The 12,566-nt window shown below is 57.0% G+C and overlaps 2 protein-coding genes across 2 annotated transcripts; one reads left to right on the forward strand and one right to left on the reverse strand.

Moving 5' to 3' along the window:
- Positions 1-44: 44 nt before the first annotated feature.
- Ssna1 (SS nuclear autoantigen 1) lies at positions 45-1,450 on the forward strand. The gene is made up of 3 exons (XM_052723246.1): positions 45-176; positions 357-556; positions 892-1,450. The coding sequence occupies exons 1-3, from the start codon at positions 125-127 to the stop codon at positions 997-999; spliced, it is 360 nt and encodes a 119-aa protein (XP_052579206.1). The 5' UTR covers positions 45-124; the 3' UTR covers positions 1,000-1,450.
- A 1,253-nt stretch (positions 1,451-2,703) lies between these two features.
- Tprn (taperin) lies at positions 2,704-11,999 on the reverse strand. The gene is made up of 4 exons (XM_052723238.1): positions 8,569-11,999; positions 3,566-3,794; positions 3,371-3,477; positions 2,704-3,261 (listed from the first exon to the last, which is right to left on the reverse strand). The coding sequence occupies exons 1-4, from the start codon at positions 10,435-10,437 to the stop codon at positions 3,199-3,201; spliced, it is 2,268 nt and encodes a 755-aa protein (XP_052579198.1). The 5' UTR covers positions 10,438-11,999; the 3' UTR covers positions 2,704-3,198.
- Positions 12,000-12,566: the final 567 nt, after the last annotated feature.

Raw genomic sequence — 12,566 nt, forward strand, 5'->3', positions numbered from 1 at the left:
TGACGCCGGCAAGGGACTGGCGCGCCGCTGTGACGTCGGCGTGGCCACGCGCTGTGGAGGCAGTGCGCAGGCGCGGGCCTGGCTGTGCGGGCGGCGGTTGAGGCTTCCGGACGCGGCGCCGACCATGACCCAACAGGGCGCGGCGCTGCAGAACTACAACAACGAGTTGGTCAAGTGTGAGCAGCGGGCACGGGAGGCCAAGGGCCGCGGGCCAGGGTCCGGCCGGCTCACCCGGGAGGCCGCGCGGACACGCCTCACGAGCCCCGGCTCGGCGGCCTGCCCGCCCGGTGTGGTGCTAGTCGGGGTCGGAAGCTCCCGAGCGCCAGCCCACCGCTCTGTCTTCCCGCCCACCCTAGGCATCGAGGAGCTGTGTCAGAAGCGAGAGGAGCTGTGCCGGCAGATCCAGCAGGAGGAGGACGAGAAGCAGCGGCTGCAGAATGAGGTGAGGCAGCTGACGGAGAAGTTGGCCCGCGTCAACGAGAACCTGGCGCGCAAGATCGCCTCTCGCAACGAGTTTGACCGCACCATCGCAGAGACCGAGGCCGCCTACCTCAAGGTGGGGCTCTCAGCTGCGCGCTGTCAGTGCCTCACAGGGATCTGGGGCCAGGGCCCACAGCTGTAGGCGGGGCCGTGGAGCCGTCTGTGGGATCCCAGAGAGTGAGCTGCGGTGTCCTGGGAAGAGTGCGCGGTGTGGGCCGGAACCAGCCCGCCCGGCTTGGCTTTGCAGGGAGGGAGCGAGGGAGGGCTTTGGGAGGGTGGTCTTATCCCCCTGCGGCCGGTTGCTTTCGGCACGGGCCAGATGGGGATTCCCATTCTCCAGTGTGAGAGAGGCTGAGGCGGCGGGATCCTCCTGCCGGAGAAATAACGATTCTTTTCTTTCTCCGGCCCCAGATCCTGGAGAGCTCTCAGACTCTGCTCAGTGTCCTCAAACGGGAAGCTGGGAACCTGACCAAAGCCACAGCCTCAGACCAGAAGAGCAGTGGAGGCAAGGACAGCTGACGAGTGCCTGTCTGAGCCGTGGCCGGTGGCTGCTCGGTCCCCAGCGTGTCTGTCCTAAAGCATCTTTGTTCTGCGTGGCCTCAGATGCCTTCTCACTGTCACAGGAGCCCAGAGGGGCAACTTCCGGCCTCCACCTGCCTTAGGTGACAAGAAAAGCCCTAGGACAGTCCAATAGGGAAGGAGTTCCTCGCTCTGTACTCCCAGGTGTCATGGGGACCCTGAGCTCCTGGTTAGCACCATGCCTGGCCTCTCTCTGAAGCCCCCAAATCCCCTTGGGCTGCCAGGGAGGTCCTGGTCCTGGCCCAGGTACTGTGGGAGCCACTGACTTTGTCTCTTCAGCCACTCGGGGCCCAGGCCAGGCATGTTGAGGAAAGAATCTTGACTCCAGAACTGAACCTTAGGGCCCATCCCCTTGGCCTCTGATGTTTCAATAAAGGTGGTTTTGCAAAGACTTGTGGCATCATCTGCCAGCTACCATGTGTCCTGTTGTAAGGAAGAAGGCCTGCCGTTTTCCCTGGTTGTCCTATCTTCAAAACAGAACCGAGGTCAGCCCTAGCCCTTAACTCTCCTAGTCTTTTCCCTGAGTCCAGCGCACAAACCACTCTCCTGTGAGGGGCTTTGCTATGCCATGGTGGTCGGCACAGAGCCTGAGACAGCTGGCAGCACTTTATCCCAGCTGTTCTGGTTCTAGGGCTCAGCATGGACTGGGGTTCTTCATACTGTCCCTTCCTCAGAGTTCTGTTTGGTCCAGTATATTGCCGCCGCCAGGACCCACCTCCCAACCACGGTGTTGCTTACTCCTATTTCCATGTGTCCTGTGGCCCAGCCCTTTGCCACAGCTTCTCAGCAACAAGTTTGGAAGTATTTGTTGACTAAGAAGATCCAGAAAACAGGCTTGGTAGTTTATACCTATAATCCCAGCACTGAAGAAGAAAGGTGGCCTTCATAAGTTCCAGGCCATTCTAGGTTGCATAGTAAACTGTAGGCCAGCTTGGGGTACAGTATGAAGCCCTTTTTTAAACAAAAAGGATCCATAAAGCTGGGCTTATTCTCTGAGGGAAACATATGTAATACTCCGCCAAGTCAGGCACTTTATCTGTTCTTAGGTGACAGGAAGAGAAGACACTTGTGTTCCGTGCCTGTGACAGTTTCCCTGTGTCTGTAGATAGCCCTACTTCTTCACTGGCTGCCTAGGCCTCTGAGAGCACAGCTTCCAAGCAGGCAGTTCTGCATCTCCCCAGACTCTTGGGAGTTCTCTGTTGCTATAGCCTTGTTAAAGGTCAGGAGGTATCCAAACCAGCCATGAGAAAAGATGTCCCTCTGGGTGGTGGTGACGCCACCACCGCCTGCCTGCCTTTAATCCCAGCACTCGGGATCCTATGCTGTACACAACTAGCTCCATTACTAGGCTCCTGGCCCCGTGGTGAATCCTGTCATTTACAATACTCACCTTCTACCCTCTGGCAGCTAGGCCCCTGGGACATGGAGTTCCAGACCCCAGAGATTAGGACCACTTCCCACTGTACTAGCTTTGAGGGAGAAAGTAACAGGCTTGGGCGGGGAGAGAACAAGAGCCTGAACCAGCAAGACCTCCAGATGTAAGAACACCAGACTCGGGCCACCTTTTGCTTCTTTGCACAGGCACCCAAGTTAGGCTCCACCTTGTTCTCAGACTGAGGACCGTGTAAAGAAGGCAAAGGCAGCCTTGGGTCAGTGCTGTTTATTGAGTCCAATATTGGGAAGAAAAAAAAAAAAACCCTGCCATCTGTCATGAAGGGTAGCCGAGTTCCACCATGGCAGAATCATGCGCTGAGGGCAGGAGCCTGGGGTTCAGCAAAGAGCAAATGGCTAGGACAGCCTCTCACTCCTGACTGGCCACTCCCCAGAAGGTAGGAGCTGAGAGGCAGGACAGACGGCACCCTGGGGCAAGATTTGTTCAGGCCCCCCACCTCAGCACAAACGGGATGTTACACAGATGTCAGCCTGTCCCATAGGCAATTCCCACCTGTCCCTCCCTGGAGCCCCCAAACAGGAATGAGATTCAGACCTGGCCCTAAGGGCAGGAGGCAACAGGGAGAGGAAGGCTGGGAGAGCCAGATGGAAGGGACACAGAATAAAGTCAGGGCTCCTGGGCGTTGACTTGCTTCCAGAACCACCACACTTAGGGCTAAGTCTTGGCCATCCTGGCAGTCCCAGGGGTCAGAAATAGAGGGCTGGCTCGCTGCGGAAGTCCGAGAGATCGTTCTGACTGGCAGGTGTTAGCTGAGAGAAAGAAGAGAATATAGCCACTAAGCCTTTTCAGGCATCAACCCTTCCCAAGCAGGCCTGCCCCTGGGCGTGCGGGTGTTCACCCCAGCTCCACCCGGCTTACCATGACCTCCTTCGGTGGGGGTTCCACCTCACTTGGAGTCTGCACCACTGTCTGCTCCTGCCACTTGCTGAAGGCCACAGAATGCTTGGGAGTGTAGCTGGACAGGCCTGTGGACCATCAAGAGTAGGCATGGGCACCTGGAAAATGCGGCCCAGGCTCCACTCCAGCCTGCCCATCCCAACACGTGGTGATTACCTGAGCTGCCATCTGGGAGTCGGGGGATCTCAGGGCCCACACTGCTTACAAATGTGGCCCGGGGCAGGAAGAGGGCAAAGGGCTTCTCTGAGTCAAGCCCTACTTCCTCCTCTTCGCCATCCTCCTCTCCCTCTTCCTCTTCCTCTTCTGCTTCTTCCTGTGCTAGGGAGCTCTCCGAAGGGTACTCAAATGTTGTATGCAGGGTCTTGTCATTGAAGGATATCTTCATCTAGGAGTAAGAGCCATGTCAGCAGGGACCCTTCCACCCAGTTAAGCAGATGTGCTAGCAGGGAGAGAAGAGCCTTCTACCAAGAGTTATAGGCCCCACCTATCCCACCCTCTGCCTGCAGTAGCTCCTAAAGCTAATTCCATGTGCTGGGAATCTGTGCCCCTAAAAAATTCCTGAGCACCATCATACTGTCAGGGGCCTGCTTAAGAGGCTAATACCCAGGAAGTTGGTGCTAGGCACCATCGCCCATTTTTCAGGCTACTTGGGAGTCCCACTTTCATAGAGTTTAGAGTACCAGCAATACTATCAGTGACCCCAACTCCTACCCTACTGTGTACCTCAGTGGCTCCAGAATTTCAAGCAAACTCTCCCTTCTCTTCCAGTGGCCTAGTTCTGAAGGACAGAAAGCTGTGGGGCATCCTCTGTCATGATCCTCCTGTCTGCTACCTGGACTGGGAGTGCACCACCACCACCCCCGCCCCGCACCTCAATTTATGAGAGCTGAGGTTCTCTAGCCCTCTCAGCTGAGCTCAGCCCAGTGGGTCGGTAATGAACATGAGCACTCATCTGCAGCAGATGGGGCAGTCTTGCCGGGCTCGAAATATTAAACTCCCAGGCACAGGACACCAACAGCCAGCTCAGGTTCCCCCTCTTCCCCTGGAAGGAGCCAGAGGCCTAGCAGGATGGAAGAGGAACCTGGCAGGAGGGCTGAGCCTGTCCTAAGGCAGCAAAGTGACCCTGGCACAGGCCACAGAATGCACAGGGCCCACAAGAGCAGGAGGCCTGGACTAGGAGCCAGCCATGCCCCCTGTCCCTCTCAACCAACGGCCACACTTGCCCACGTGGCTATTAATACCCGAGCCCTCTCTGCCCTTTGGGAGATTTCCCACCCCAGGGGAAAGGCCCCAGGAATCGGAGCTTCAAGCTTCTCCTTAGCCTGCTCAAAGAGGTCTCTTCTCGCAGGTCCTCCCTACTCAGGCCATCTACACACATGAACAGGAGATGGGAAGACTCCCCTGGGTCAGGCCAAAACACAGAGATGTCCACTCCTGTCCTATGAAGGCATGCTGGCCTCAAGGCCTATCTAGTCCTGGAAGACCAGATTGAATTGGAGACAAGTACCCTAACAGGAGGAGCCCAAGGCAGTATAGGGTCCAAAGTGGCCCCTGGATGGAGCCCTTGAGGCCCATCCCCCTACTACTGAGAATACAGGTCCGGCTGCCAGGGCCCGGCTGGATTAGCACACCCTCATTAGTCTGCATGACCAGTTCCCAGCAGGGAGGCTGAGGGGATAGATACATGTGGGTATGGTGCCTGGCACAGCCTGGCCAGGCTGGGGGTGGGGAAGCGGCTCATAAGCCTGCCTGTCTTAGCTGTTCCCCTCCCCCCAAGTCACTTACTATCTCCCTGTCTCCTCTGCCAGGCCAGTGTTCATAGGCCTCCTCCTCCCTTCCAGCATAGGTCAGTGGGTCACATGGTGACTCATGCTTATGACCCCTGCCAGGGGTGGAGCTGCCAGGGCAGGTGGGGGAGGTACAGACAGGGATTGTCACTGTATAGACCTGGTCACCAGTATCTGGGGGACTTTACCCAGCACACTTAATACAGCAGGCAGGTGATGGAACCTCCGGGCTTTCACAGGGCCTTTGGTGGCAGAACCTCCCAGCTTTTACAGGGCCCTTTTGTTCTCCTTCAGCCTGCCCTACCCACACACACCCAGTTTGGGTTACCGAATGGTGTCCACCCTGGGACTCAAAGCAGGGAAACAGCTCAACTGGCCCAGCTGGAGGTGAGGTTTAGCCAGACCCTGGCCCCACTCCCTTGCACACACTGTCTGGCTCCCATCCCCCACTGGCCCCCAGCCAAAGTTCCCAAGGGTGACAGGACAATAGATCAGAGCTACCCAACTGGGATAGCCACAGTTGCTCCCTCCTGAGGGCAGACCCTGTACCAGTGAGATTCCATGACTAAGGGTCCAGTCCCTCGCAGGGGTCTCTGGCTCCAGAAAGACCATCTAGGGGGTCACCCATGAGAAGATTGGGGGAGAGAAGACTCTCAGAAGACTCCCAGCTTCAACTAGGGGAGGCCGCTGCAGACTGAAGGAAGATGATGTTGCTGGAAAGAGCCGAAAGGATAGACATACCTTCAAATGGGAGCCAGACTGAGGGCCACAACTAGGTCACAGAAGTTAGGGTGAAGGTTATACCTGCAGGGAAGGTGGGAGGCCTGAACCCTGAGGACACTAACATGCTTGGGTGTGGCACAGGAACAGGAGGTGGGAAAGCGGAAGGAGCGGCCAGACAGGTAGGAGCCACTGGTGCGCCCAATCAGGGAGGGAGGGGTGAAAGGACACCCCACTTGCCAGGAAAACAGTGGGGGCTGGGAGGCTGCACCATGCTACATCAGAGAAGAGGAGCAGACAGGGAATCTCTCTCCCAATAGATAAATTCAATGGAAATGTTTCTGCCAAGCTGCCTCTCAAGGACCCTGGTCATTAGAGGTAACCCTCACTACCTAGAACAGGGCTGAATCCCTGTGAAGTCATGATGCCCTCTGCCAAGCTGACAACCCGAGGCAGGCTACCCCACACCATGCCCTGCTGCCTGGAAGGCCCAATGAGGAGCAATCCCTCACCTATACCCTAGAAAACCAGCAGCATTGCCTTGGGGTCACCCAGTCATAGGGGAAGGGGAACCAAAGTGTTCAGTGGCCCCCAAGGTCCTCTGGGCCTACGTACTACCACCAGGAAGGAGCAGGAGTCTGGGTCAGGCCAATGATTTGAGCCTCAAAACAAGCACCCTTTAGCCGGGTGGTGGTGGCGCACGCCTTTAATCCCAGCACTTGGGAGGCAGAGGCAGGCGGATCTCTGTGAGTTCGAGGCCAGCCTGGGTTACAGAGTTAGTTCCAGGACAGGCACCAAAACTACACAGAGAAACCCTGTGTAGTTGAAAAACAAAAATTAAAAAAAAAAAAAAAAAAAAAAAAAGTACCCTGGGTTTCCCTAGGGGCTGCAGGCAGGAGAAATGTCAGCGAAAGGACAAAGTACACGAAGGCCTCACCCTGCACACTGCTCTGAAGGTTGGGCAGCTTTGTGGCCTGCCTCCTCCCTCCCACAGGCATCCTGTGTCTTGCTGGGCAGGGCAGCTGGTGCATGCACAGGCAGGACAGCACAACCAGCAGGTTGTTCTGCTACAGAAGGTCCTGCCCAGGCCACTTGGCCATAATAAGCATCATCCATCTGGACCCCCAACTACCTCAGACTGGCCCAGACACCAGGCTGCTGGCCAGGGCCCTACCCCCGCCCCCGATAGTATTTGGGCCTTGCTTTTGTTTTTGAGATCTACATGAACCACCACACCTGGAACTCCTGCCCTTCTCCCTTTAACCCAATCATGAGTGACTCCCACAGTTGTCTCTAGACAGGGCGGGATAGGCCAGCAGCCTTTCAGTCTCAAGGTGGAGGACTCTCCCAGGAGAGGAGCAAGGCTCTGGAAACAGGAACCTGAACTCAGCTCCTGAACTTCCCAAGCTTCAGCTTCCTCGTCTACATAAGGGGTGCTTTCATCGCTTTTTGGACAAGCATGGGGGATGGGTCACCCCACAGAGATGCCAAGGTCAAGGTCAGGTAGCAAGGGAAGGAAGGAGCAGAAAAGAGGGGGAAGGGGCCTGGACCAATGTGCCCCAAGAACTCAGGGGACAGAGCTCAGATGAGAGCGGAAGAGACATGGTCTCATGTGGCAGAAACTGTTGCAGTCCTGAGTCCCCTCACCAGAATCCCCCCAAGAAAGGTCACTGTGGACTCCTGACCCAGCAGATGAATTGGCAAGAGGGATGATGCCAGGGCCAGTGGTGACAGGAAGCAGACAGTGGGGGAGAAAATGAAGAGTAAGGAGGTGGTGTGGCTCATTACAAAGGGTCCCCAAGGAAACTGAGGCTGGAGGTGACAATCGAGGTGAGCCTAGCTCCTAGCTGTTCTGAGGCACAAACTGTGGATGCCATCTTGGCAGAAGGGAAAGGTACACACACCTCCCTGTACCAGCTGACTGAGAGTCATGTGTGGTTGGTCTTGGAATTTGCCCCAGGGGACAAACACAGACCCTGGAACAATCAGGAAGAATCTGAGGAACGCTTTCCTTGTGCCCAGAGGGCTCCAAGCCACTGGCCAGAGGTAGACAGGAAATATGGCTCACTCCGGCCAGCTATGAGCCTCTAGGGGATTGTTCTTGAGTCTCTCTGCCCAAGGCCCTCTTGACTAAGTCTGGCATGAAGCCTTGGTGCTCAATCCATGCTTGCAGAAGGCAAAGGCCTGCCAAGCTCTGGCTCCAGTACCTTCCAGGGTGCTGAGAACCTCCAGTTGGCTTACAGGCTGTGTGTCCAGGCTGACCTCAGGCTGAGGAGGAGCTGCAAAGAATGACTGGCCTACCTCCTTCTCATTTACATCCGGGCTCTGGATATCTTTCCAAACCAGGCTCCATAGGAATATGCCAGGCTGCCTTCAAATCAAAGACCTAGTCAGAGCCAACAGACCAGGCTATTTCCTGAAGGCAGACCTCCAATCCGTTGGAACTAACCACTCCAAAGGGATGCAGGAGCTCTGCACTGCCTGGTCAGCTCTCCCTTCCAAATCTCTGGGGTAAACAGTAGGCTGACCAACCCCAGCCTTGAGCCATCACAGCTCCACAAGAGCCCTGGACCTGGCACAACCATACAGCCCAATTCTTCTGTCATCTGTATAGAAACCGACCATGCCAGCAGCCCTCTCCCTACCACTTACCTTTTTTCTAGAAGAGCCAGCCTTGATGAGGCAGGACTTCTGGAGGGCCAGGTAACCACCGATCACTTCAATCTCATGCACAGTGGGGTAGCGTTTCTTAAGGGTGTTCTCCAGGGCAGTGTGGGGTCCTGAGAGGCTATCAGCATCCTGTTCCTCAGCCTCCTGTTGCTGGGACTGCCCATTGGCCTGACTGAAGTGTGGCTCCTGAAGGGTCTCTGGCTTCCTCTTGGGCACCACTATGAAAGTGTTGCTGCCTCGGTTTGGGAGTTCTGAGGTGTGCCCAGGCCTGGCAAGGTGCAGGTGGTACTGGGGAGGCACACCAGCTGCTGAGGAGGGCAGTTTGGCTTCTTGAGAGGCTTCCTCTTCTGAGTCGACTTCATCAATGAAGGTGACTGGAAGTCCTGGCCTCCCAGGCTCCTGGCCATTCTTGGCCAAGCCAGGAACCCCCAAGCCCTCAGCCGGCTCAGCTTCAACAGTGGCTGGTAGAAATGGAGGTGGTGAGGATGGCCTCTGCCACCTAACAGACTGGTCTGTGACAGCAGTGGCTGGCCTGGGGCAGCCCCCCTCCCTAGGTGCCCACTGCACCTCAGCAGCCAAGGGACTCCTCTCCAGTGGGGGTGAACCATCCGCTGTAGACACCAGCTGGGCTCTGAGCCCCTGGCTCTGAGAGGCCCAGCCTACCTCCCCGTTTGGCTCCTCTGACTGCCTCCCCTCCGAAGGATGGTTCCCAAGGGCCTTGCGCTTGGGGATCAACACGAAGGAGTTGCGGGAGTTAACACGGAGGTTGGCCAGGGCCCTGGCCTGAAGGTCCCCGATTGGGATAGTTTCCACGTCTGGCTTGGGGGCTGGCCTTATTTCGAAGGAGTCATTGGCGCTGGTGGCAGAGGAGACCCACCGGCGCTGGCTGGGAGTGGCACTGGCTGGACTGGGCGCCGGGAAGGCAGGGGGCCCAACTGGAGTGGCACTTGGGGTCCCAGGGCTTGGGGGTGGGTGGAGAGAGGGTTCCTCTGACTCCACCTTTGGCTTCCACTTGCCCGGCGCAGGAGGAGAGCCCGACAACCCATTGGCAGGGCCGGCCGGGGACTTCTGGGTCATGGGTCCATTAGAAAGCGAGCGATTGACCGCACCGCGGGGCAGGCCCCGGGGGTGAACAGTGAAGGAGTTGCTGCCGGTCTTCTGGAGGAAGTCGCTGCGCCGGGCCCCAGGGCCTGCGGTGCCATCGGGGTGCGCGGGCTCGCAACAGGCGGAGCGCTGACCCGCGCGCGGAGCAACGGGGACAGGCGGAACAGGGAGTGCGGGCGGGCTGAGAAGCACCGATGGGCCAGGAGCCAACGACCGATTGGTGGGAGCGCGCGTGGCAGCAGATGCAGACGCCACGGGAAGCTGAGGGAGCCCAGGGCGGGAGCGCTCCGGGCTTCCGCGGCTGCGGGGCGCGGCTGGGGAATCGAACTTCTCCAGCAGGCGGCTGACACGGCCCGGCTGAGGCGCCTCGTACACCACGACCTCGGCAGCGCGGATTCCCGCAGCGGGCGGCACGGCGGGCGGGAAGCCAGGCGCTGACTCGATGATGAGGATGTTGTCGGCTCGGATGGTACGTACGCCGGGCACGCGACGGTACAGCTCCAGCAGCTGCTGCGCCGGCCGTGCCCCTCGCCGCCGCTCCGATTCAAGTCTCATGAACGGGTTCTCGCTTAGCGGACCCAGACTCTCGGCCAGAACCAGCTTCTCGTTCTGTCCCTCCGGCGCCGCTCCGGGTCCCGGACCTCCGCTCAGGGCGGCCAGTTTAGCTCGCCTCCGCTCAAGGATCTCCCGCTTCCAGGCCGGCATCGCGGTGCGCGGCCCCGGGCCCGGCCGCCCCAGGCCGGCCATGCTGCGGACGCAGCCGCCGACGGGACTGCACAGGCGGCCGCTCGCCCGGCAGACTCTCAGCTACCTGCCTCAGTACCGCGCCGTGCCACGCCCCCCTTGGAAGCCGCCAATTGGGCGAGCGCGCTCTGACCCAAGGGCAGAACAGACCGCCAATGGTAGAGGTATACGGCCTAATTGATTGGCGAACATTCACTTACACCCGCCCCTATAGAGTGCTTATTGGACTACGACCGGCACCGGCCAGTCTCTATTGGCGAAGATCAGGGAACACGCTCCCGGTGAGGCACAGCTCAATGGCTGCCCCTCACTTCCGCCTCTGCGCTCTGGACTCGGCACCTGTGGACCACAATTAGGCAGGGCTGGTCTTGGCATATCGCCTAGCGGACCCTTGCGACCTAGATGACCTTGGTACGGTTCCGACCTCCTCGACACTCGGACAGCCACTCTGTTTTCTTGGGAAAGAGCCCTGCGCGGAAGCAGAGTGGTCCTTGCTTCTGTGGACAGGACACAAGCGCATGGGCCTTCCACCTTTGGGCCCAGGCCCTGCACTAATCCAGAGTCCTTGATCCTCCGCGGGCAGGCAGGCCAGGCAGGCCAGGGCCCCTTCAGGACCGAGAAATGCTGCTTCTGAGATCCATCCAGGCATAAGGAAATGTTTTTTTGAGAATCTCGTTTTTGTAGATCCCAGACCTGTTGATTAGACCTATGTAAGTGAATCTCTGGCGCACAGCTTGCCATCTGTGGTCCTGCCAGGTATCCATAGGTGTAGGAGGTACCAAGTAAGCAGCCTCATTTCTACACACAAACAAGTCACACATACAAGGAGAGCTTCACACACTTAGGCAGTCCTGTCATGCATATGTGCACAAAAATTAGGGTAAGGGTAGTCCCACTCACTTCCGTTGAACTCCCTACCTCGGAGAATGGGTAGGGGATTAGTGACGCAGGGGCACAACCTCACAGTCAGCAAGTCTTTAGGAAAGGATTCTTTGGACAGAACTGCATAGTGTCCAATCTACACCCTTTCCCAGGGTACACAGTAGGGCAACTGCTTGGAGGCATTAGAAAATTGTGAACCACAAGCTGGGCGGCAGCACACACCTTTAATCCCAGCACTCAGGAGGCAGAGGCAGGTGGATCTCTGTGAGTTTGAGGCCAGCCTGGTCTACAGAGTGAGGTCCAGGACAGAGCTACACAGAGAAACCTTGTCTTGAAAAGCAAACAAACAAACAAAAAAGAAAGAAAAGAAAAAAGAAAACTGAGGACTACCGTCTAGGAGGCTGTTCTTCCTTTATCTGCCCTACAGTCAACAGGCAGCTGAGGCCCGGCCCTGCTGCCTTTGGTGCCACTTGCCTTCAAGGGACTCTGCTTCATGGAATGTGGGTCTCTACAAAAACTGTCGATTCAGCCTAGGGGTGTGTGCCTTTACTGGCTTCTGGGTCACACAGCAGTCTACAGCTGGCATCTCCTTATCTGTAACTCTGACTTACCTTCTTGCCCACTCCATTAGACTGGAGATTATAATCTGAATTTCAACTACTTGGACGTCGTTCCCAAACCACGTTTTTTTTTTTTTTTTTTTTTTTTTTTGGTTTTTCGAGACAGGGTTTCTCTGTGTAGCTTTGCGCCTTTCCTGGGACTCACTTGGTAGCCCAGGCTGGCCTCGAACTCACAGAGATCCGCCTGGCTCTGCCTCCCAAGTGCTGGGATTAAAGGCGTGCGCCACCACCGCCCGGCTCCCAAACCACGTTTTATTTTTCCCTTGGGAGTATCAGAGCTTGAACCTAGAGCCTTTTGAATGCTGGGTAAGCACTCCACTAGTGAGCTACAGCCCCTCAAATCACTTCTCCAAAGGAAGCTTCTAATACTCAAAGCTTCTATACTCAGATTTCCCAATTCCAAACTACCAAAATAAAACAGGAATGCACAGTACAAAATCTAAAAAGTGTTACAAGGAAAACCACTGATAGTTCAGCGTGTGTCTTGCCTGGGTTGGAGACATTTTCTCCCAGCTGGGGTAGCAGACAAGTTTAAGTGTTCATCCCCAGACAGAGGAGTCACAAGCTGCTGTGCTGGAGCACAGGGAAGCATAACCATTCTGCAAAGGGCCACACTCAGACATTCACCTA

Source organism: Peromyscus californicus, unplaced genomic scaffold (assembly GCF_007827085.1).
Source record: "Peromyscus californicus insignis strain IS unplaced genomic scaffold, ASM782708v3 Scaffold_7__1_contigs__length_154581171, whole genome shotgun sequence".
NCBI classification, from domain to species: Eukaryota; Metazoa; Chordata; class Mammalia; order Rodentia; family Cricetidae; genus Peromyscus; species Peromyscus californicus.